The sequence below is a fragment of the Bison bison genome, unplaced genomic scaffold (genome assembly GCF_000754665.1).
Source record: "Bison bison bison isolate TAMUID 2011002044 unplaced genomic scaffold, Bison_UMD1.0 scf7180017864295, whole genome shotgun sequence".
Taxonomy (NCBI): domain Eukaryota; kingdom Metazoa; phylum Chordata; class Mammalia; order Artiodactyla; family Bovidae; genus Bison; species Bison bison.
This window is the reverse complement of record NW_011494867.1, coordinates 942,393-968,167: the sequence shown is the minus strand read 5'-3', so window position 1 is coordinate 968,167 and position 25,775 is coordinate 942,393. Positions and strand designations below refer to the sequence as shown.

The 25,775-nt window shown below is 44.1% G+C and overlaps 1 protein-coding gene across 1 annotated transcript in view; it reads left to right on the top strand.

Annotated features, from left to right (window-relative positions):
- Positions 1–18,238, top strand: part of SF3B3 (splicing factor 3b, subunit 3, 130kDa) — a 38,971-nt gene extending 20,733 nt beyond the window's left edge. The window contains exons 12-26 of the mRNA XM_010850720.1: positions 2,143–2,294; positions 2,594–2,749; positions 3,489–3,644; positions 4,183–4,326; positions 6,456–6,578; positions 7,295–7,449; positions 12,033–12,207; positions 12,867–13,072; positions 13,171–13,327; positions 14,349–14,474; positions 14,873–15,085; positions 15,650–15,748; positions 16,404–16,547; positions 17,156–17,260; positions 17,642–18,238. Of these exons, the coding sequence (XP_010849022.1) occupies positions 2,143–2,294; positions 2,594–2,749; positions 3,489–3,644; positions 4,183–4,326; positions 6,456–6,578; positions 7,295–7,449; positions 12,033–12,207; positions 12,867–13,072; positions 13,171–13,327; positions 14,349–14,474; positions 14,873–15,085; positions 15,650–15,748; positions 16,404–16,547; positions 17,156–17,260; positions 17,642–17,782 (2,252 nt within the window). The 3' untranslated portion in view covers positions 17,783–18,238. The remainder of the gene's footprint in view (positions 1–2,142; positions 2,295–2,593; positions 2,750–3,488; positions 3,645–4,182; positions 4,327–6,455; positions 6,579–7,294; positions 7,450–12,032; positions 12,208–12,866; positions 13,073–13,170; positions 13,328–14,348; positions 14,475–14,872; positions 15,086–15,649; positions 15,749–16,403; positions 16,548–17,155; positions 17,261–17,641) is intronic.
- Positions 18,239–25,775: the final 7,537 nt, after the last annotated feature.

The window sequence follows — 25,775 nt, the reverse complement described above, 5'->3', positions numbered from 1 at the left end:
TCAGTTCAGTTTACTCACTCAGTCGTGTCTGACTCTTTGCGACCCCATGAATTGCAGCACGCCAGGCCTCCCTGTCCATCACCAACTCTTAGAGTTCACTCAAACTCATGTCCGTTGAGTCGGTGATGCCATCCAGCCATCTCATCCTCTGTTGTCCCCTTCTCCTCCTACCCCTAATCCCTCCCAGCATCAGGGTCTTTTCACATGAGTCAGCTCTTCGCATCAGGTGGCCAAAGTGTTGGAGTTTCAGCTTCAGCATCAGTCCTTCCAATGAATACCCAGGACTGATCTTTAGGATGGACTGGTTGGATCTCCTTGCAGTCCAAGGGACTCTCAAAAGTCTTCTCCAACACCACAGTTCAAAAACATCAATTCTGGAACCGTGAACTTCCAGATGTTCAAGCTGTTTTTAGAAAAGTCAGAGGAACCAGAGATCAAATTCCCAACATCTGCTGGATCATCGAAAAAGCAATAGAGTTCCAGAAAAACATCTATTTCTGCTTTATTGACTATGCCAAAGCCTTTGACTGTGTGGATCACAATGAACTGTGGAAAATTCTGAAAGAGATGGTAATACCAGACCACCTGACCTGCCTCCTGAGAAACCTATATGCAGGTCAGGAAGCAACAGTTAGAACTGGACATGGAACAACAGACTGGTTCCAAATAGGAAAAGGAGTATGTCACGGCTGTATATTGTCACCCTGCTTATTTGACTTATATGCAGAGTACATCATGAGATTGATTTTACATCCTGCTAATTCAGAATGCTACTATAGGTCACACCAGTAATACTAGGTTGGTCAAAAGTTTGTTCAGATTTTTCTGTAAGATATTACTGAAAAACCTGAATGAATTTTTTTGGCCAATTCATTTGCATATGGCCCCTTTTGTAAAGAACACTATTCTGCTGAACTTACTGAATAATCTTAGTTAAGCAGAACCACCTTTGGAGCAATCAGAATCCAAACTGTGTCCTTGATGTGAGTGAGATGGACCAGGCATATCGTGTTGGGCTCTAACAAGGGCTCCAGCAAGTTTTCACTGCTTCTGCTAAGAGTGAGTTAGCCACCCCAGTCTACTACCTTGCCTACTTGGCGTTCTGTCCCTCGCTTGCCTGTTTTCTGTGTGAAGGGGGCAGGAAGAGGGAAATTGAACAGAAAATGTAGGAAAATCTCAATTCATCTTTCAAAAAAATGAATGTACATTTGTTGAGCATTTATCAAGCTTTATGCCAAACATTGTTCTAGATTTGGGAGACACACACAGAAATTGTTTTATATTGTGGGGTGGAATGTGTAGGAAATAGCTTTTAACTATGGGATGTACATGAGAAACTTTTGGGGTTGCTTATATGCCTCTGACCTCCTTTCAGAACTGATTGGTGTTTATTTATCCAAATACATTTTATTAAATGAAAAGCAGATTCTAATTGGATTGCTTGTGACCACTGAACCATTAGGATTTTAAATATGAAAAGCTAGAGAGGTCAAGGGCTGACAATATAAGCTACCTCCCCCCACCGCCACCCCTCTTCCTGGTTATCCAGTGTTCTTACATCATTCCTATTGGGGCATCCTAGGATTCTCAGTTTCTAACTCCGTATCCGAGAATGACTCAGTCTCATGGAGGCTAAAATAGTCACTGTTTTATTCATTAGGTCTTATGTTCCTGTGTAAGATTCTTTCAGAAAAAGAGGGAGACCTTTTTTGGTTATAGGGAGTATTTAATGGATTGTGACTGGCATCTGAAAGAAGCTCTACCTTCAATGCATATTGAATTGAATACAAAGAAATTTTGAATGCAAAAATATTGTAGTATTCAAAACTTCCTCTTACTTGGTCCTCTTACATTTTTCTAGCAAAGTTCTCAGGAAAATATTAGTTTTGCAAGGTATTAGATGTGGGCATGTGTACTCTATTAACTGTTCAGCCATTTAAGGAAGCAAAGTACATCTGTAGGCCGTTACGACCATTAATTATCTTTCGGATCATCCTACGCTGTTTGCCACATGAGTGTGATGACTCCACATAGAAGAAGTGCCTTGGAAGGCTTCTGAAGAGAATGCTTAGTGTGTCTCATTTGGCTTTGTAGCTAATGAATTCTTAGCTAACCAACTTCTTTCTTCTCTCTGCTTTTCAGATGAGTTTGATGCCTACATCATTGTGTCCTTCGTGAATGCCACACTGGTGTTGTCCATCGGAGAGACTGTAGAAGAAGTGACGGACTCTGGGTTTCTGGGCACCACCCCTACCTTGTCCTGCTCCTTGCTAGGCGATGATGCCTTGGTGCAGGTGAGGATTCTCAGAGAGCCACTTACCTGCTTCCTGTACTTTGTCCTTTCTCTGACTTCATTGTGGTGTTGGTTGCTGGCTTCACATTAATGAGCTTTGAACTTCTTTGAAATTAATGCTGCGAAACATGAACTTTTTTGAAGTTAACTTTGCCTGGGACCCCTAAACTCACATTGACCTAACTGGTGCTTCAAATGCAGTCCCTCTAGATCTGACAGATCCGATGGTGTGAGGGTCATGCTTGTGATCACTAATCACTAAATGGCTAAAGTCAGGGTTTTTTCTCTTACTGCCTCTAGGTGTATCCTGATGGGATTCGGCACATCCGAGCAGACAAGCGAGTCAATGAGTGGAAGACTCCTGGGAAGAAAACAATTGTGAAATGTGCGGTCAACCAGCGACAGGTGGTGATCGCCCTAACAGGAGGAGAGCTGGTCTATTTTGAAATGGATCCCGTATGTTATTTTACCGTTCACTGTGGGACTTAGTGTAGGGTTCAGAGGTGAAGATGGGAGCTGCAGTCCAGGTGTCTAGATTACATATTCACAAGAAAGAGAAATGAGGAGGGAAAGGCCTTTACTGGGAGTTGGAGGGGATACATCTTCTTGTCTTTAATTCTTAAAGTGGAGTTATGAAATGCCGTCTCAGCAATGAAATGCTTTTTCTGACCTTCACACTATTTTCTACCAGATATTTGCTGTGTGTTTAATTTCTGTAATCTGATTCAGTTTCAGAAAATTTTGTTTTACTTTTATATATGGAAGGATAGGTATATTTAATTACACTCTCAAGAAATCTCTGGATGTGACCAACTTGTATAGTGTAACTGTACCTATGATTGAAATGTTTTGTCTCTAACTGCCATATTTGAATTCTGTTTCACCCATGAGTCTTTTTATGAACAGATAAACAGTGATATATTTTCATTTCCTGACGCTAGTTTGGCTTAGGAAATTTGTGGTGCATCATACTTGTCAAAGGTCTCTTGATTATCTTGTCAGTAATTTTGCTTGCCATTAGCCTGTAGAGTTCAGTCTTAGAACCTCAAGTACAGAAATTTTTGGTCATCGATTATAGTAAGAAAAGTGAGAGGAAGCAAAAAACTTATTTAGCAAGCCCCCTTTCTTCCCCAGGCTCAAGAGTTGGGGATGGGGTGGTGTGGTCTGTGATGTCTCTCTGTCTTCAATCCTGTAGTCAGGACAGCTGAACGAGTACACGGAGCGGAAGGAGATGTCAGCAGATGTGGTGTGTATGAGTCTGGCCAATGTGCCCCCTGGAGAGCAGCGGTCTCGCTTTCTGGCTGTGGGGCTGGTGGACAACACTGTCAGGATCATCTCCTTGGACCCCTCAGTGAGTGTCACCCTCAATTTCAAGGATCTTCCAGTTGGAACCTGAGCACCTGGTCCATTCTTGATGTCCTTCTCTGAGATCAGCTGGGCTGGGCCCTGAATCTACACTTCTGCTGCTTCTGAGTATTGTAGCAGCACACCTCAGGAATCTTCTGCAGTGCTTTAAAATGACTCATCCAAGACTACTAAATGTTTCTTTGGCTAAAGTCCTGATTCTCTTTTTTAGTTTAAACAAACAAAAGCAAAATCCAAGACTATGTTTACAGAAAAGAGCCTTAGATGACTTTAAAGAGGTACCCTTTGCTTATTTAGTTTTACCATTATCCACTTCTACAAAAAAAGAGAAAGCCCAATCCTCTCCAGAGCTTGTTTTAGGGTTTAGTTCTCTAGTGACCCCATACCTGTTGAGAACTCATTCCTCAGGTTTTCTGTGTCCACGAAAAAGAGCTGTTCTTCACTTCTAAGAATTAGATTTTTCTGAGTAGGTTTTTTTCCAAAGTTGGTCACTTGCCGTATTTTATTTTCTCTTTGCTCTTTAGGACTGTTTGCAGCCTTTGAGCATGCAGGCTCTCCCGGCCCAGCCTGAATCCTTGTGTATTGTGGAAATGGGTGGGACTGAGAAGCAGGATGAGCTGGGGGAGAGAGGCTCTATTGGCTTCTTGTACCTGAATATTGGACTCCAGGTAAGAGATCCAGAAACTCACTCCTGGGGTCAGGGCGTCTTCTCTTCATGATGCTTTGTTTAATACAGGTGTTTTCTGTGCCTGTGTTTTAGTTACCCACCTTATGAAAAGAGATCAGTTTTGCTCTCTGTTCCACTTGTTTTAGCTCTAATTTAGAAGAAATCAAGCCTGGAAAAAAGTATTTTATAGAGTCTGGTAAAATAGCTTAGCAGTGACTGTTTTGGGGCAGAACTATATTGCCTCTGGTTTTCACAGTTTGCAGTTTGTGAGACTATAATCCAGTTGTCCCTCAGTATCCTTGGGGTTGGTTCCAGGATCTCCCTTGGATACCAAAATCAGAGGATACTCAAGTCCCTTATGTAAAATGGCATAATGTGTGTATTTTTTTCGTAACCTTTAATTAAATCATCTCTAGATTACTTAATTACCTAATATAAGGTAAATGCTATATAAATAGTTGCTGTACATGTGCAGCCAATTCAGGTTTAGTTTTTTGGAATTTTCTGCTTTTTTTCCCCCTGAAATATTTTTGATCTGTGGTTGGTTGAATTGTGGATTCAGAATCCAAGGATACAGAGGGCCTCACAGTTCATGATGGGCTCCATTAGCAGTAAAGGGCTCCTCGATGTTCCCTGTTGTCAAAGCACGTAGGCTCTTCATGGCATGAAAGGCAGGAACCCAAGAATCAGAGAGTGTCAGGGGTTTTGACCATATCCTTTTTTTTTTTTTTTTGCCTAGCCCAGGAGACTGCTTTTTAATTTTACTTCCTAATTTAGAAATTCTCAAACATGCCCAGGAGTTAGACTAATGAAATGAACCTCAATGTACCCATCACCAGTTACCATTTTGCCTTTCCCTTTTCTTCTCTTTAAGGCAGATCCAATATAGTGTCATCTATAAGGATTTGAGAATGTAGCTGTAACAGAGGAGTGTGTGTGTGTATTTTGAAGCTTTTATATTATGCTTAACAGAATTTAAGTTCCTTAATATCATCTAATACCCCCATATTCACATTTTCTCCCTTTTTATTTCTGTTCTGAAAAATGTTTTTACTTTTGGTTCTACTCAGAATCTGCATAAAACTGTCCAGTTTTTATCTGCTTAATCTTCTCACATTATTTTATTTCATTATTTATTTGACTGGGTCAGGTCTTAGTTGAAGCATGTGGGATCTTGTTCCCTGACCAGGGATTGAAACCGGGCCCCATGCGTCAGGAGCACAGTCTCAGCCACTCGGCCACCAGAGAAGTCCTCACGTTTCTTTTAATAACTGTCTCAACTTGTTAAAAAGAAACCAGATCATATTTCTTGGGGACCTTCCTACTTCCCATCCTACGCATGTGCTGGCCTCCCGAAAAATCACGGCGCAGTTCTTCCTCATCCCCAGGGCAGAGCGCGTGTTTCTGATTCTGGATGGTGCATCCAGTTTACTACCACTGCTGTGGGGACTGCATCACAGCCTTCAAACCCGAGTTCTTGGATAAATACTTCACTTTTCCCCCTTTGTTCACTATTTTTAGAGGAAGAGGTTGGTGCCATAGCAGTCTCCAGTGAAGACTGATGAGATGTTTGTTTTTATTTTAATTTTAGATAACATTTGCAGATTTTTATATTTACATCAAACTATCACAGTCTTTCTTTTAGATGCTAAGTTGCCACAATTTAGAAAAGTGGGAATTTTCCTTCTGAAGTTGTCTCCTTTGTCCAATTAACAGGTGCCCACTATTTTTGGGGGCTTCCTCCTGGCACAAGAAAGTGCTCCACACACATCTGGAACATTCTTGCTTCAGATTGGAATAAGGCATTTCTCTCAGGATTCTTAATTTTTTTTAAGGGAAGTGGTATTTAGAGACCACAATAGACATGGGTATGTTAAACTGTACATGTATCTTAAAATTGTAAAGGGTCTAACATAAAGGGTAAAAAATTTTAAGGATATACAGTGAAAGGAAACTGCTTTTCACTTAGTAAATGCTGAGTAACTAAGTGAGTGGTTTAGGAAAATGAATGAATGGCTGGCTGATGACTATATATTTAAACCACCTAGTCATTTTCTTCTAACTGAAATAGGGTAGCTAAAGAAGCTTCCGTTATGGGTAGGCCTTAACCACCTCTCTCATTTTTATTAGAACGGTGTGTTGCTGAGAACGGTCCTGGACCCTGTCACTGGGGACCTGTCTGACACCCGCACTAGGTACCTGGGGTCCCGTCCTGTGAAACTCTTTCGTGTCCGGATGCAAGGCCAGGAGGCAGTAAGTAATGAAACGGGCAGAGAGTGTTTTTGGATGTTAGTGTCATCAACTGAGCCCTGTGGCGTAAATCTTGCTGTCAGTAATTCACCAGTGTTGTAGTTAGTTGGACATTAGCTTTATCTTGATTCAGTTCCTTCATGCAGGAAATCTTGAGTCCTTTAACCTAGAGCTTCTTAACTGAGGTTCCGTGGCACTGCCATGATTAGGTTGTAGGTGAGTTAGAATATTGATTCCTTCAGCCCTGAGGCTGAGCAAATGAAGTGAACTGAGAGTTAGCTGGAAACCTCCCATGTAGGATACTACTACCTAGGAGTAAACTGGTATAGGTATTGTGACCTACTGTGAAAGAGGCCAGCAAGCATTGTGTTCTTTGTAGTTAAGAACATCAGTGTTGCTGAGGGACCTGCTGGTTCTTGTTACTGCAGTTGAATCCTTGCAGCTCTCCAGCTTTGTGTTAGTATTCTCACTTGACACGCATGGAGCCCGGGGCTCGGAGATTGAGTGATTGCTGTGTCATCTGGCTAGTAGCCAGCACTTGTAGCAAATACCAAGCTGTACTAACTCTTCTCTAGACCTCTTTTTCTTAAGGTAGCCTTTTAGGTTTCTAAAATTCCTTGGGATATTGCACATGCTGAAATCTGGGGACAGGGTAATTGTGTTAGTATACCATGTTTGGGCTTTCCCCCAGCTTATTGGAGATGTTTTTCTTTCCTCAGGTGCTGGCCATGTCAAGCCGCTCATGGTTGAGCTATTCCTACCAGTCTCGTTTCCATCTCACGCCCCTGTCTTATGAGACCCTGGAGTTTGCCTCTGGCTTCGCCTCTGAACAGTGCCCTGAGGGCATTGTGGCCATCTCCACCAACACCCTGAGGTGAGAGAGTCCCTCCGCTGAAGCCCCGTTAGAGGCTGGCGGAGAGCTGACTCTGCCTTGGGGCTGGCTTGTGGTAATTGAGACCTTCATGGGCTTAAGATTTGAGTACCTGGTAGCCATGTTTCCGTGTGTGGGAGTTTCAGCTTCTGTTAAGACTCTGGGGCCATGTTTTCATATTTGGCAATGTAGTTCAGTCTCTGAGATGTAAGATCCTTGTTTTCCAGGCCCATGCTGTTGAATCAGTGTTATAGCAGGCGTTGTTGAATCACTGATTGTTTTTTCTCACTGTGTCTTGCATTTGCAGTGTTATATCTTATATATTAAGCTCAAAATTAATTTAGACCTTTTGCTGGTTGACAGATTATTTATATTGATCACATTGGAGTGAGCACTGTCTATATTGCAAAATGGAAGATAACCTAGTCAGTTTTGACTTGGTCAAATTTTGGTGGTTGGTTTTGTTTTCTTTTTTAAACCTTTAATGTGGTTTACCAGTGTCATTCACATGTTCTAGTTAACTATTGGTGTTTACAATGGAACTCTGGCCTCTTGGTATATGAATCACTTATTACACTCAGGTGAACTCCCAGATTTGTTTGCAGAAGCTTTCAGGAACTTTATCATCACTGTTCTCTCTGTTTTTAAGCTTCAGCATCTTTAGGTACCTTTTTCTCCAGCAGAATTGTTCTCCCTGCACACTTCCATATGTTCCTTCCTAGTTTGTTATCTCTGCACTTGTTCTTGGAATGCTTCTCACATCTCTGCCTGTTCAGCCTTAGCCTCATCCATGGGTTCTTAGTTGTTTTATTGACATGTGCAATCTCCTGGATTCCTATCAATTTTGACAATGCCACAGATTTTCAAACTTTTCTTTTTAAAGCAGCAGAGCATTTCCCCCCAGAACAAAATCAGGGAAGGCTGCTGTGTGCTGTGTGTCTTGCATGTGAAACATGTAAGCAGAATTCTCGAGAACACAGTTTAAACACCACTGGTCGTCGTACTTACACTAAGAACTACTCACTTGCACTGTTGACTATTATGAGTAATGCTGCTGTGAACACTCCTGTACAAGGGTCTATTTGTGTGTGTGTTTTCTTTTTTCTTGGGTGTATACCTGCAAGAATGGAATTGCTAGTAACTGTTTTAATTTTTTGAGAAATTGCTGCTCTGCTTTCCCAAGTGGCTACACCATTTTACATTTTCATCAGTGAGGTATATTGGGTTATTATTATATATATTGGTCTTTTTATTATGGAATTATAAGAGTTCTTTTATATTCTGTATACAGTTGTCTTATGAGATAACATGATTTGCAGATATTTTCTTTTTTTTCTTGCAGAATGACAGTCTTTACTGTTTAGCAGTTGATTTTTTTTTTTTTTTTAACCCACACACGTTGGTAAGTTGTTCAGTTCAGTCGCTTAGTCATGTCTGACTCTTTGCAACCCCATGAACCACAGCACGTCAGGCCTCCCTGTCCATCACCATCTCCTGAAGGTTCCCCAAACTCATATCCATTGAGTCGGTGATGCCATCCAACCATCTCATCCTCTGTCGTCCCCTTCTCCTCCTGCCTTTAATCTTTCCCAACATCAGAGTCTTTTCAAATGAGTCAGCCCTTTGCATCAAGTGGCCAAAGTATTGGAGTTTCAACTTCAGCATCAGTCCTTCCAATGAACACCCAGGACTGATCTCCTTTAGGATGGACTGGATGGATCTCCTTGCAGTCCAAGGGACTCTCAAGAGTCTTCTCCAGTACCACAGTTCAAAAGCATCAGTTCTTCGGCGCTCAGCTTTCTTTATAGTCCAATTCTCACATCCATACATGACCACTGGAAAAACCATAGCCTTGACTAGATGGACCTTTGTTGGCAAAGTAATGTCTCTGCTTTTTAATATGCTGACTGAGCGACTTCACTTTCACTTTTCACTTTCATGCATTGGAGAAGGAAATGGCAACCCACTCCAGTGCTCTTGCCTGGAGAATCCCAGGGACGGTAGAGCCTGGTGGGCTGCCGTCTATGGGGTCGCACAGAGTTGGACACGACTGAAGCGACTTAGCAGCAGCAGCAGGTTGGTGATAACTTTCTTTCCAAGGAGTAAGCGTCTTTTAATTTCATGGCTGCAGTCACCATCTGCAGTGATTTTGGAGCCCAAAAAAATAAAGTCAGCCACTGTTTCCCCATCTATTTGCCATGAAGTGATGGGACTGGATTAGTTTTCTGAATGTTGAGCTTTAAGCCAACTTTTTCACTCTCCACTTTCACTTTCATCAAGAGGCTTTTTAGTTCCTCTTCACTTTCTACCATAAGGGTGCTGTCATCTGCATATCTGAGGTTATTGATACTTCGCCTGGCAATCTTGATTCCAGCTTGTGTTTCTTCCAGTCCAGCGTTTCTCATGATGTACTCTGCATATAAGTCAAATAAGCAGGGTGACAATATACAGCCTTGACGTACTCCTTTTCCTATTTGGAACCAGTCTGTTGTTCCATGTCCAGTTCTAACTGTTGCTTCCTGACCTGCATACAGATTTCTCAAGAGGCAGGTCAGGTGGTCTGGTATTCCCATCTCTTTCAGAATTTTCCACAGTTCATTGTGATCCACACAGTCAAAGGCTTTGGCATAGTCAATAAAGCAGAAATAGATGTTTTTCTGGAACTCTATTGCTTTTTCCATGATCCAGCAGATGTTGGGAATTTGATCTCTGGTTCCTCTGCCTTTTCTAAAACCAGCTTGAACATCTGGAAATTCACAGTTCACGTATTGCTGAAGCCTGGCTTGGAGAATTTTGAGCATTACTTCACTAGCGTGTGAGATGAGTGCAATTGTGCGGTAGTTTGAGCATTCTTTGGCATTACCTTTCTTTGGGATTGGGATGAAAACTGACCTTTTCCAGTCCTGTGGCCACTGCTGAGTTTTCCAAATTTGCTGACGTAGTACGTGCAGCACTTTCACAGCATCATCTTTGAGGATTTGAAATAGCTCAACTGGAATTCCATCACCTCCACTAGCTTTGTTTGTAGTGATGCTTCCTAAGGCCCACTTGACTTCACATTCCGGGATGTCTGGCTCTAGGTGAGTGATCACACCATCATGATTATCTGGGTCGTGAAGATCTTTTTTGTAGAGTTCTTCTGTGTATTCTTGCCACCTCTTCTTAATATCTTCTGCTTCTGTTAGGTCCATACCATTTATGTCCTTTATCGAGCCCATCTTTGCGTGAAATGTTCCCTTGGTATCTCTAATTTTCTTGAAGAGATCTCTAGTCTTTCCCATTCTGTTGTTTTCCTCTATTTCTTTGCACTGATGACTGAGGAAGGTTTTCTTATCTCTCCTTGCTATTCTTTGGAACTCTGCTTTCAAATGGGTATATCTTTCCTTTTCTCCTTTGCTTTTCGCTTCTCTTCTTTTCACAGCTGTTTGTAAGGCCTCCTCAGACAGGCATTTTGCTTTTTTGCATTTCTTTTTCTTGGCGATGGTCTTGATCCCTGACTCGTGTACAGTGTCACGAACCTTTGTCCATCGTTCTTCATGCACTCTGTCTATCAGATCTAGTCCCTTAAATCTATTTCTCACTTCCACTGTATAATCATAAGGGATTTGATTTAGGTCATAGCTGAATGGTCTAGTGGTTTCCCCCACTGTCTTCAATTTAAGTCTGAATTTGGTAAAGTATTTGATTTATGTCTTCAAAGAAATGAACCTTGCTCATTACCCCCCATAGTATTTTGGATATTTATGGGAGTGGAATGTTGTTTAGTTGCTAAGTTGTGTCCAACTCTTTTGTGACCCCATGGACTATGGCCTGCCAGACTGCTCTGTCCATGGAATTTCCCAGGCAAGAATACTAGAATGGGTTGTCATTTTCTTCTCCAGGGAATCTTCCTGACCACAGGGTTCAAACCCATGTTTCTTGCATTGGTAGGTAGGTTCTTTACCACTGACCCACCAGATAAGCTCTGGAATGTGTTAATTGTAGTCTTTTAGAAAATGTTCTGGTTTTTGTAATGTATTCTTTTAAAATGATTCTTAATTAGCTGTTTTTTCTTTCAGCACTTTGAAGTGTCTGTATTTTTAAGAGCATCTGGGTTCTGCTTGTTTTGCACATAATTTGACTTATAAACATTTCTTTCCGCTTGACAAAGGTTGTAGATCTCATAGTTGCCTTGTCTTTCTGCATTGTGTGGGTTTCCTAAAGCCAAGGTGATTTTCGTTCAGGATGGCATTCACTTGGAACACTGTCACACAAATAGCACATACATATGTTTGGGTAACTGCAGTGCAAGAAGAGATTTTAACTTTTTACTATCGTTTTATCATTGGAGGCATAAAACAAATCTTTGAGGGTTCTAATGGAAATTTTACTGGGGGAAACTGGAATCACTGTGAGCAGTGATGGCTGTTGCTGAAGTAAAGGCCCTTCCCAGATCTCCTATCTTGTGCATAATCTTCTAGATGAGAAAGGTATTGTTTCATGTTCCCCAGTGCTGATATTAGAGCTGTGACTGCTTACTGACCCTTTCAACACCAGTTTCTTGGTCATGAGTGGGTGACCTATTAACTTCTTGCCTTGTGCCATAGGATTTTGGCGTTGGAGAAGCTGGGTGCTGTCTTCAATCAAGTAGCCTTTCCACTGCAGTACACACCCAGGAAATTCGTCATCCACCCTGAAAGTAACAACCTTATCATCATCGAGACTGACCACAATGCCTACACTGAGGCCACTAAAGCTCAGAGGAAGCAGCAGATGGCAGAGGTAATGCAGTTGACCTTCAGGGTTCAGTAAAAAGGCAGTCTTGTGAAATCATGTTTAAGCCTCTGTATAATTGATGTCTAATGCCTTTGTTGTATTTAAAGATCCAGAGTCTTTTCAGGTCCTTCAAACAGAGCCCTTTGCCACAGTCCTTTGTGTTTTAGGGGCTTTTTTGTGACTTAGGACTAAAATGTTAACCTGGATTTATTCAGTATTGAGCTACTTCTCTGGAACAGTTCTTCTGTCCAAAATAGCTTGTGTTATATCTTTCCTGGATTTGGGCCCAAAGAAGACAGCTTTTGTACTCCTCACAACACCATCTCCTTCCAGAAATAATTTCCCAGCAAAAAACAAATAGTCCCCTCTATGTAAAACTGTATCTGGCCCAGAAGAGAGGAAGCAGTCAGTCTTCATCTTCATGTTTCTCAAGTGTTCGCCACGGATGAAGATTTTAGTTTCCCCTTAGTGATCTTTTCCTTTTCCCCTTGTTGTACACCTCTCCCTTTGATCTTCATTTTGGAGGATAATGATTTTGGTGGACAGGCTTTGCTGCTTTGTGTATTGTGAACACCCCGGAGGTGTCCTTGTTTGTCCACTTGTTCACTTCTCACCCAGCACCCACCTCTGAACTCACCAACTCTTCCTTGGTTCTTTGGATTTAGGAAATGGTAGAAGCAGCAGGGGAGGATGAGCGAGAGCTGGCCGCAGAGATGGCAGCAGCATTCCTCAATGAAAACCTCCCCGAGTCCATTTTTGGGGCTCCTAAGGCCGGCAATGGGCAGTGGGCCTCTGTGATCCGAGTGATGAATCCTATTCAGGGGAACACATTGGATCTTGTCCAGCTGGAACAGAATGAAGCCGCTTTTAGGTAAGGGGCCCTGACCATGCAGAGTTTTAAAGACTGGAATTGGAATTCTCTGGGCTGTGCCTAATGCCTGACTCCTGATTCTTTCTTTGAAAATGCAGCGTGGCTGTGTGCAGGTTCTCCAACACTGGTGAAGACTGGTATGTGCTGGTGGGCGTAGCCAAAGACCTGATACTGAACCCCCGATCTGTCGCTGGGGGCTTTGTCTATACCTACAAGCTCGTGAACAATGGGGAAAAACTGGAGTTTTTGCACAAGGTAGGAACCAGACAGTGGCTTTCCTGGATCTTAAGTCCTATTTGTTGTTGTTTAGTCTCTAAGTTGCGTCCAACTCCTGCGACCCCACGGACTGTAGCCTACCAGGCTCCTCTGTCTGTGGGTTTTTCCAGGCAAGAATACTGGAGTAGGTAGTCATTTCCTTTTCCAGGGGATCTTTCCGACCAAAAGATTGAACCCGCGTTTCCACATTGGCAGGCAGACTCTTTACCACTGAGCTACCTGAGAAGCCCGTAAGTCCTTTAGACTTAACCAGCTTTGTATCAGTCGTGGATCAGATCTTTCTGACCCATCTCTTAGTGGCACGTGGAAAATCTCCAGTGAAGCTCCACTGCCTGCTGGTCCCACTGGGGCCTGTGTGCTAACACCCTCTAAGGGGAACAGATGCATAATGAACGAGCCCTGTATTTTCGTGTCTTACTAAGTAGGCAGCCATTTGTGACCAAAATCCAGCAGTTGTACAGAATTAAGGTCATGTTATGTGCTTTTTTTTCCATCTCTCTTCTACACTGACAGCACGTGATTTCTCTTGGCCTCCCACAAGGGGCATGTTACTGTAGGAAATAACTATTTCACAGAGCCTTCTTTGTGCTAAAGTCACTGTGTCTCCTTTACAGCCAAGATGTGACTTGTCTCTAGCACTGCTTTCCCCTCGCTCCACACGCTCCAGTCACTTCTCTGACACTAAGGCTTCACTTTCAGTTAATGGTGCCACTTCAGTTAGCATCGGCTCTGGGGTAGTGTTTTCAGGTACCGGGACTTCTTCTCACCTGTGGCATTCGTTGATCCACTTGCCAAAATGGAGTGTTTCTGATCTGTTTACCCAAACACCTGGTTTCATAGGGACTGTTGGTTATATGTCTGGGTTTTTTTTCTCTGGTGAGCAGAAGACGGTCGCTCATTGTCTGTCTTCCTCACAGATGCCTCTAAAAGTCATTTGGGGTTGGGGCAGTGTGGCTGTGTGTGTTGAAAACAGCTGCATCACCTGTGCTTCCTCCCACAGACTCCAGTGGAAGAGGTCCCTGCTGCTATTGCCCCATTCCAAGGGAGAGTGTTGATTGGTGTGGGAAAACTTCTGCGAGTCTATGACCTCGGAAAGAAGAAGTTACTCCGCAAGTGTGAGAACAAGGTAACTGCGCTGGTGGAGGGTCCAGATCCAGCTTGTGAGGAAGGAGGCCCAGGCCGGGTGGTGGACAGCAGCTGCTGGGACCGTGTCTTTATCCGGACCGTCTCTGTCTTCCTGGGCTAACGGTTAGGCTCTTGAGAAGGGGAAGCGTAGGTAGGTTTCTTGACTTCTTTACTTCAAGAGCCAGATTTCTGTCCTGCTTAGGTCTGTAAGGAGTTTAACTGACAGGCATATTTTTCCACCACGTTAAAACCAGTTAGCTGTTTCTCCCGCCTTCTAGGCATTTCTTGCTGACGGCTCTTCTTTGGTGTTCCCTATGTATGTTGCAGTCAGGGTAACCTGGACTTTTCCTGTTGATTCTGCACCCCACGGTTATACCTTGCTGTCCTTGTTTTTCCCAGCATATTGCCAACTACATCTCTGGGATCCAGACAATTGGACACAGGGTAATTGTATCTGATGTCCAAGAAAGTTTCATCTGGGTTCGCTACAAGCGTAATGAGAACCAGCTCATCATCTTTGCTGATGATACCTACCCCCGATGGGTGACCACAGCTAGTCTCCTCGACTACGATACTGTGGCTGGGGCAGACAAGTTTGGCAACATTTGTGTGGTGAGTTGATGTTTACTTGGGTTATAGGGATGTATGAAAAAAATGGCCCAATTTGTGGTAATACTGTACTGTCTAACTTGGAAAGTAAAAATGGGTATAAAATTCTTTTAGCTTCCTCTGCCCCCATCCTGCTGTTCACCGCCTTCTTCCCCATGCCAGATGACTTAATAATGATAGATTTAGTTTGAGCTGAGGACTGATACTCTCACTCTCTGCCAGAAGTTGGGGTTGTCTTTGTATTTTATTTTTTAATTGGAAGAAGATTGTTTTACAGTGTTGTGTGGGTTTCTGCCGTACAAACTAATTGCCATAATTATACATATTGTCTTCTCCCTCTTGAGCTTCTCTCCTCACCCTTGGCTTATCTTTTAAAGCCCAGTCTGGATTTTCTTGAATAGCCCTGGAGTTTCTCCCTCACTGGCCACCAGAACAGGTGCTGGCTCAGGTCTGCCAAGTGCGGTGCCCCACGGTTTGCTTGCAGGGACCTGGGGCAGACGTGCTGCTTGGTGACCAAGGTTAGTAAGTGCAGAGCCCAGCTCTGTGATTTGTGTCTCTTCATTTTAGGTGCGGCTCCCACCCAACACCAATGATGAAGTGGACGAGGATCCCACTGGAAACAAAGCCCTGTGGGACCGGGGCTTGCTCAACGGGGCCTCTCAGAAGGTAGGCTTGCAGAGGCGGCCCCAAGGAGGGGCATCAGCCTGTGCAGTCCGTTCGTCAGGACCTTCACCAAGGACTCATTTCTTTCGTGTTTCATCCACAGTGCACACAACTATGTGTGCAGGGTGGCTTTGACACAAGATAACCAAGTTACTATCCCATTTTTATGGTAGAACAAATTTTTCTGAGACATTTTAGCATTGTAAATTTCTTCGGTGCATAGTGGGTTCCTTGGAAAGGATGGTTGCACAGGTTCACTCAGGATACTAACCAGCTTTTCTCTGCAGTATGTCCTGGGCTTTCCTCTTCTGTAGATATTTTCTTTTGTAGCTCTGAACTTTAAAAATAGATCCATTTTACTTTAGAAGGCAAGCCTACAGATTGCAGTTTTTTAAACTTTCCTTGTTTCTTCCTTTTTTGCAAACTTGATATTTAACAAAAATGTTTTTCAGTTATAAATCAGAAAATATCTACCTTCAGCAGTTTGTGAAGGTATTAAACTCTATACTAAGAACATTTCAAAGTATGTTTAAATTTTAATAATTTATGAAATTATCAAGGTGGTGAAATCTGCCCTTTGGAAGTGCCGTTTGCTCTTGGGAATCTAGAGCAGTCTCCTGAGGGCACACATAGTGACTAGTCTGGTTTTGACTTGCAGGCAGAAGTGATAATGAACTATCACGTGGGCGAGACAGTGCTCTCCTTACAGAAGACCACACTGATCCCTGGAGGCTCAGAGTCGCTTGTCTACACCACCTTGTCAGGAGGCATTGGCATCCTTGTCCCATTCACATCCCATGAGGTAACATCTTCCACACTCCTCTGGCTTTTCATTCCTCGGGTTGTTCCTTAGTGTTAAATTGGCCTAAGAGGGCAGTCCGGTTTGTGTCCATATGCAACTAGGAGTGTTGTGGAATTTTTGTAAGGTAACAGGAGTGTCTGGGAGAAAGGAATCTTGACTTTTTCCCTTGGGGAAAGCCATAATTTATACCATGCCAGGGTTTGGTTCAGTTTTCTGATGTGACTCTAGGGTAGTCAGGGGTTGAAGCCCCAGAGCCACACCAGATGGGGTGGTGTGGACTGGGTACTTAATGCTTCCTAGGGTCAACTCTGGGATTGGCTAAATTTGGTGTATGTGGTTGTAGCCAAGGAAGATGGGATTAGGAATCTGACTTCACAAACCACTCTTTGCATATGGTGTTTTCTCTTATATTCTGCAAATACAAAGGGGTTTTCATTTAGGTTTTAGCTGTCTTGGTGTAGTAGCTGTGGTCATGAGGAACAGTTATTTCACATCTGCTTGGGTGATAAAAATCAATGGCCTGTCTGTTCACTGTGCTTTTGGAAACCGTAGACTCGTAGTTGAAATCTTTTTTCTTTAGTGACCGATTCTTTGTTTTTTTCCGCCAGGACCATGACTTCTTCCAGCATGTGGAAATGCACCTCCGGTCTGAGCACCCCCCTCTCTGTGGGCGAGACCACCTCAGCTTTCGTTCCTACTATTTCCCTGTTAAGGTAGGTCTTTCTTGGAAACTCTGGTTGGAAAGGGGGATTCTCAGCCTATTTAACCAGTCTTGTCTTTGGGCCTCCCACCCTTAAAAATCAGCAGAGTCTTTAATGAAGGAGCATTGAGGGGATGGATTTATGGAGGCAGTAATGGGGGAGGAATAGTTAGTGATAGTCAAGAGACCTCTTCCCTCAGGACAGACCATAGCCAGCGAAGAGCTCTCACCCAGTTTTGCTCAGTCAATTTTGAATAGTGTTCCTGGCTCTATAACTGGAGTTCAGATATCTGAGGGAGAAAAAAACCTTTCCTGGCAGTTGCTGCTTTTGGCATGTGCCATTTTCTTTGGGCGTCTCACCTTTTTCTTCCTCTCTCGTCTTTCCTTGTCTTAGAATGTGATTGATGGAGATCTCTGCGAACAGTTCAACTCCATGGAGCCCAACAAACAAAAGAATGTGTCTGAAGAACTGGACAGAACCCCACCTGAGGTGTCGAAGAAGCTTGAGGACATCCGGACTCGTTATGCCTTCTGAGCTCTTTTCCTGTGGGGTTTATCAGAGACTTTATTTCCCTCACCACGTGACTGTGAATCTCTGTGACAGAAGAAGGGTGGTGATAATTAATACTTTGTAATGTTAAAGCTCTTAGCTCTTCCCATCCACTCTTTCCTGGAGTGACAGGTTCCCCCTAAAATTGGCACTGAGATTTGCTGCACTTCTCCGTGCCTGGTACATAATCCATTGCCCCCAGGTTCTGGTGTGGAATACAGTGTCCCTTTTCCCAAAGCTTTCTTGCATTGATATTTTTGGCTATCCTGCCTACTTTTGTACACACCTTTAATTTTTAACTGGTTTACCTGTAAATACAGTTTTGTATGATGTTGTCTTTGTGGGGCTTAACTGAGCTGGGGACCAGGTTGGTTATAGTACAGCTCTGGAGTTCTGCCACTTTGGAACCTAACCAGGAATACAAACCTAGCTTTTGAGGTGGCTGGTGTCCGTGTGTCTTTTCTGGGGTGAGAATTTAGGTGGAAGATGGAGCCCGAGTTGGAAAACAGTATCCTGCTTCTGACCAACTTGGACTTCTGCCGCCCTGTGGCCTCACACTCCCTGCTCTGTGCCGGCATTTGGACTTCTCTAGTCTTCGCTGCAATGCAGATGAAGCGTGGACTCAATGATAATCATGTTGTCATCCATACCTCTTCCCATTGGATAGTGAGGAAGGCTGGCTGGTGTCTTCTTCCATTTTGCCTCCCTTCTACTTTGAGGCTGTAGAGTGAAGGATTTGGTCTGAATTCCAGCTGCTTCATCTCTTAGAAGATGCTCCTTTTACTTCCACAGTTCTTGAAATAATCATTTGTCATCTGTCTACTGGGAAGGATCAGTAAGTACAGAAGAACCTGCCCTTGGGAATAAAGTCAGTACATGTAGTCACTTTTAAAAGAAAGGCACATGGGTAATGGGCTGGAGAGGGGCTGTCTTCAACATAGCCCCGGAAGGCCCTCAGGATGCGGAGTTGTGGCTGGAAGTGACCCAGACTCAAATGTTCCAGCTCACACTTAAGAATTCCGCTGTCAAGCCTTGCCCCTGTCGAGCTGTGTGGGAAGCCTTAACATTCCAGGCAGTCCCTTAACTTCACTGAGGCCCAAGTCCCATTCTTTCCGAGTGCTTCATAGAGTAACACGCTTCTCTGTGTGTGCTCAGTACTTCAGTGGGACAAGTCTTCTGGCAGGCACAGATTAGAGTCAGGAGTGAGTGTGGTTCCATAGGATCTTTGACCTCCAACAGTTGGCATTCCACAGTGCAGAGTGTTCTGATGCCAACCGTGGAACTGTGTATCTTCAGTCATAGCTTGATACGAGATTGGTCAGTAGAGACCTCATTTTGCCAGGCATTGAATCCCTAATGGACACTTTTCTTTCTCACTTAGCTCATGGGTATGCTTAGTAGACCACACTTTGGAATTACATTTGCATAGCCTGATTCCAGGGCTCATTTCCCCATGGCCCACACTCATTCCACTGACAGTCTACTGTCAGGCTGTGTGGCATTGATGTGCAGTAGTATGGGAAACGGCATAGATGTTTGATCGATAGCTCCTTATTCCCGATAGCTCCCTCTCTCCTTTTCTTCCTACAATAGTAGGCAGTTATGTAAGAAAGGAAAAAAATTTTTTTCCCAAACTTTAAACTCCTTATTTTATATTGGTATAGCCAGTTAACAATGATAGTTTCAGGTGAATAGCAAAGGGACTTAACCATATATATTTATGTATCCATTCTCCTCCAAACTCCCCTCCCATCCAGGCTGGCACATAACATTGAAGTGTTCCAAGGAAAGGAAAACTTGATAGAATCAGGAATTACCACCCTTTTGTTGTTTTCTGACCATGTAGACAGCGGTTTATTGGTCCAGCCCAGGGGAGGAAGAAACCACATATACTTAGGGACACTGCAGGCTATGCAAGACAACGGGGATTGTACTCAGGAACCCAGTAAACAATGGAGGGCTTTCGGAGGCTTTGGAATATCAGGAAAGGGGAATTCCTAGTTCCTTTGGAAAGTTGTGATTGGCTTGTTGGAATAAACCCACAGACTGCTCCCCAGAGGTGGGCAGGAACTGTGCCTGGTCATTTGACATAGAGGATTATTTAGCAAGGGAACCTCATTCATGAAAACAGAGTGGGGAGGGAAATTTGGGATTAGGCCATTTGAAGCCCTTCTGATTTTATAGCATATGATAACTGAATCTTAATTTTAGATCTTATCCAACTGGGAATGTATATGGTCGTGTGATTAGTGCCCCACCCGAGAGCTGCCTGTAGGCCAGGCGAGGGTGAAGTTCACACTGGTCATCCTGTGCTTCCAGTGTGGTACAAGGCTCCTGTGTTCCCAGGGAAGATGGTACACACTCAGTGGGATTGTCAGAGAAATAGGGTGTGTACCAGGAAATGTTACAGATGACAACAGATTATGAGCTAATATTCTGAGCGTTGTGCTAAGCCTGTGAGAAATCAGGGCTCGCTCAGCTGGACTTGACATTCTCCTAGGGGAGAGAAGCCTACATGTGTGAAGTAATCAGCCAACAAGTTCGCTCTGGTTAGGTCGAATAACTGCCAAGTGAGCTTGGGCAACCCGTTTGACAATTTGGAGGCTTGGCTCCCCCACCGTAGAAAGAAGGGAGAGAGGCAGTATGTGCTGCTCGGGAGTCCCGAAGAACGCAGTCGCGTCTTAGTTCCTCTGAATTGCAGCACTAAGCAACACGTCAGTGACTCTCTGTCTTGGGAGTACAAACTATGTTTATTTTTTTCCCCAAATTTCCTAATCATGAAAATCATTCCTTAGGCCACTCACAGGCCTGAGTTCCGTCAAGTCTCTGCCTCTGATTAGATCCATGATTTTGGTCAGGCCATTGACTTCTCATGCATAACGGGGAGATAAACAGTTTGATGTCAGTAAAACGCGGGCATATGCCTCAAACACCCAGCAGTCCACCCAGCACATTACAGGCTCTTCCTGATCCACATGTGAGCTCTCATCAGCATGGTTAAGTCCTCCATTTTCCTCCAGGAGCTAATGAGAGTGTGGATCCCCTTCCCTTCCCACCCCTGACACATCACAGTGATGGTCTCTTCCCCTCACATGGCCTCACGATCGCTCTCTGTCGCCCTTGTCAGATGGGTGCTGAATAAGATAAAGAGCTTTGGAGGATGCTCAGACAGCATTTCAGCACCATAATTGAGGCACCTTCTCTGGACTTGATTCTTCATGAATTCTCACAGCTGGAAAGATTTTCTTTTCTCCAGTTTTGATCTAATTCACATACATCATTGTGTTTGTTTAAGGTGTATATCATAATGGTTTGATATATATAGTCTAATTCATCATCTCTTGAAAAGGCAAAATGAGAAACTTCCTGAAGAGAATTCTTAGGATCTATTGTTACCAACTTTATATCACATAGCAGTGTTTAGTCATCATGTCGTACACTATATTCCTAGTGCTTACTTCTCTTTTAACTGGAAGTTCTATCTTTTGACCTCTTTGTTACAGTGTCCTGTCCCCCTGTTCTCCCCTCCACTCCTTCCCTTACAAATCTGATCTATAAGTTATTTGGTTTTATAGATTCTGTATCTAAGTGAAGTTACAGGGTAATTTGTCATCTTGTTTCTAGCTTATTTCACTTTAGCATATGGCACCCCACTCCAGTACTCTTGCCTGGAAAATCCATGGATGGAGGAGCCTGGTGGGCTGCAGTTCATGGGGTCGCCAAGAGTCGGACACGACTGAGCGACTCACTTTCCCTTTTCACTTTCACGCACTGGAGAAGGAAATGGCAACCCGCTCCAGTGTTCTTGCCTGGAGAATCCCAGGGACGGGGGAGCCTGGTGGGCTGCCGTCTCTGGGGTCGCACAGAGTCGGACACGACTGAAGCGACTTAGCAGCAGCAGCAATGCCCTCAAGATTTATCCAGTCCTGCGAATGGCAGGATTTCCTTCTTTATGACTGAATAATATTTTACTATACATACACACACCCCAGATTTTCAAGTTTTTGAGAGTTCCGTGCGCGAGGCTCCCCTTTTCCTCACGTCCTCAGCGCCATTCATCGCTTGTTTTCCTCATGCTGGTTCTAACGGGTGAGAACTGATGTAGCATATTGTGGTTTGATTTGCATTTTTCTAATGACTAGTTTTGTCGAGCATCTTTTCACATACCTGTTGGCCATTCATGTATCTTTTAAAGAAAAAAGCCTGTTCAGGTCCTTTGCCTATTTTTTAATCGGGTTTTTTGTTTTTGCTGTTGAGTTCTCTGAGTTCTTTATGTTTTTGGATGTTAGCCCTTTATCAGACACCTGGCTTGCAAATAATTTCCCCCATTCCGTAGGGTGTCTTTTACTTTGTTTCTTTTGCTGTATGCTAAGCTAAGTCGCTTCAGTCGTGTCCGACTCTGTGCGACCCCAGAGACGGCAGCCCACCAGGCTCCCCCGTCCCTGGGGTTCTCCAGGCAAGAACACTGGAGTGGGTTGCCATTTCCTTCTCCAGTGCATGAAAGTGAAAAGGGAAAGTGAAGTCGCTCAGTCGTGTCCGACCCTCAGCGACCCATGGACTAGCCTTCCAGGCTCCTCCGTCCATGGGATTCTCCAGGCAAGAGTACTGGAGTGGGGTGCCATTGCTTTCTCTGTTTGCTGTATGGTAGTCTAATTGAGTCCCACTTGCTCATTTTTTTATTTTGTTGCTTGAGTTTTTAGGTGTCGTATCCAGGAATTGTCACCATTGAGCTTCCTCTGCATGACCATGAGTTTGCTCGTTCTCTGCAAAACAGGGACTCTGACAAATGGAATTTTAGGATCACAGACACAAGGAATTAGGCTTGAATATGTTGAGACCAGTCTTGTCTAGTTCAGAGTTTCTGCTGTAGGACCTAGAGAAAGTTTTTAGTAAAATTTAGTGATTGGATGAGGCTACATTGCAAACTCCATCTGTGTTAAGGGGACCACATCAACTCCTTTGGTTTAGTTGTGTAACCCGGTGAGTGGAGAACTCTGCTGCTGTGCAGAACTCACATTAGAGGCTGCCACGGAACAGAAGGAGTGTCACCCCACCAAGGCATTTGCCCTTGCTTATTAGGATTGCTCTTTTTCTGCTGCCTTTAAGTCTCTGCAACTTGGGTCTGAAAAAAGGACTCAAAAATTTTTAACTGCCTCAGCGTTTCCCTGACCTCACGAGTAGAGGTTCCACAGATGTTGTTTCATTTGGAAGATCTTTTGCTAGGAATAGCATTCCTTGGGGGGAAGGGGTTCAAGTTGGACTGTGGGTGGAATGTCAGCTTTTATCTGTTTTCTTTTTTTTTAATGTATTGCTAGCAAGACAGCTGCTGGGACTGGAAAAGGCTCTTGAGGTTCACTTACTCATAGGGAGAGCTCTCATCTCCAGAACCCATGCTGCTCTCACGACTGCAGCCCCTTTTGAGGTTGTTGGTGGGAAGCCAGAAACGTTTGGAGAGTTCTGCAGATGAATCAACCTGGCTTTCAGCTTTAATTCCTAAATTCTGTTTCTATTCAAAATAGAAATGGCATGGGTTTGTGTGAATCATCCCCTTGCTCATTTGCATGTTAATATTTTATGTGAATATTTTTAAGTTTATCACACCCTTAAAATATGTTTAAGGGCCATATACAGAGCTCTGGTGCTGAAGTGAAATGTTCAAAAAAACAATGTAGGGATACAGATGACTGGTATATGTAGGTAGGACTCAACACCTCTGCTGTCAGTGGCTGATTTATATTTGGGGATCTGATAACCCACTATGGACCGTGTATGAAGTCTGAACTGAAGTCAGTGGATGCGGACTCCACAGCACTCAGGAAAATCCCCTTCACCACTCTGCATCAACATAACCAAGAGCTGTTTCTATAGAGGCGTTGGAAGTCAACATCAAGAGACATGCCTAATCCACTAGAAGATGGTGCTACATTCATTTATTCCACCAGCGGTGCCTGAGCACCTACTGTGTGCCAGCTCCTTGAATGTCTGCTCTACTGCACCCAGGAGTCCTTATAACAGAGTAGTTTCTGTCCCTCTGAGTCTGGTGGTGAGGTGAATCTGCCAGCAAGCCTAAGGCCCATGTCACTAGTTTCCTCAGATAAAACAGTCACAGCCTTGGGACTTCTGGGGGAAATCAGAGACAGCCAAAGATTTTAGCTCAGGGAAACTGTTGCAGTGGCAACATCTGTTCTGCCCCAAATTAGTCTGCTAGGGATGACTGGGCATCTGTCTGTTTCACAATCTGGTAATAATCAGACCTAGAAATCACTAGGTGGCCTCCAGGTGACTGAGGGAACATTGCTTCTTGTTAAAAATGAAGCAAAAGAAATCAGAACACCAAGTTTCCCCTAGAGGATAAGGCTAAAGAGTCAGTACCACCTCACCCTCTAAATGCAGCAGTTCAGTCAGTACCCAGTCAGGTTTGGCTGTGATCCCTGAGTCAAAGTCACCTCAGTTCCCCACCTCTGTCTTTTAGAGTCTGGTCCTCAAAATTTTATCCCACAGGCCCACCCAGCAGAATTTACCCTTTTCTATAAAGCAAAATCTCTGGGAATGAGACCTGCTTTTGATTAGGTCATTTCAAGAGAGTTTTCAAAGTTAATAATTTGGGGTCATGAGTAAAATGTGTGTGAGCTAGTGTGACGTGATGGTGAAGAGAAGTGCCAGCATTCACTGTGAGTCCCTGGGGTGGGGGCATGCAGTGCTGGAAACATGGCCCACTGAGGAGTCTCTGCCTTTAAGGAGCTGACGCTGCAGCTGGAGAGGGACTTCACGTAAGTCAGTCTGAAACCAGATCCCATCTGCCACGTGTAAAGTGGGAGTGAAGTCCATTGCAGAACGCTGGATGCGAAGTCACATGACCTGGCTTCACCAGTCTCTAAGCTGGGCCTCAGCTTCCTTTCGGTAAAACACCAACCTCTAGGGGTTATCACAGTAACAGTAAAGTACTTTCCATTGAGCTTCTGGGAATCTGAGGAGGTCTGGCCACTGAACTTGGGTCCAAAAGCCTTGGGAGACCTGGAGCCACCCCTATCTTGAACTGCAGTCCTATATGGGATGCCGTGAAAGAAAGGGGTATCCCTCTAAGCCACGAGGTCCCAGAGAGGGCACAGAGGAGTTTTGTTCAGACTTCTGCAGGGCCCCATCCTGTGGCTGTACCCCATCACTTCCACCCAATCTGTCCCCCCATGGGCTGCTCAACTGCTCCACTCAGCTGGGCACAAATACAGCAAGACCTTGCTGGGGGTGTGGCCGGTGCCGTCACTGTCTTGCAGATGGGAGCAGGGAGTTAGCCATAGTTTTGAGTTGGCCAAAAAGTTGATTCCAGTTTTTCTGTAACATGGAAGAATCCTAACGAGCTTCTTGGCCAACCCAGTACATTCCAAATGTAGGCATTATTGTCTTACTGGAAGTCCAGGGCCAAACCAGGAATCCGGTTTTGTCAGTCCAATTGAGAAACCATTTCTTGAGAAATTTCTTGAACAAGTACTTGTGCCAAGCATTAACATTCAGAATAAGACATGCTAATATCTAGGCCAGCATTTCCCAAACCAGGTGCTGTGGAATCCTAAATGTTAAATAAGGGACCTCTTAGTGAAGGATCCTGCACTTGTATCAGGGAAACCTGCAAACTATCTTGGATAGTTTGATGCTTTGAACACAGCCCTTCCCTGATCCCTTGCTCTTTACTTGTCCACTGGTAGAGAAGCTGAAGGATTCCTGGAGGGAAATTCCCGGCAGTTCAGTGGCTAGGACTTGGCACTTGTGTCACGGCCTGGGTTCAATTCTGGCCCGGGAGCTAAGATCCTGCAAGGCTCCCCTGGGGAATTGGCCCACCCCTAAGCACTCCGAATATGGTCTAAGTACGTGAGACCTTGCTCTGAAAACTAGGTAGAGATGGAGTTCCCCCTTCGGTGGCCACAGAACTGCTGGCAGAACCGTTCTCAGCTCTCATTCTGACCCAGGCAAAGTGAGAGTGCTC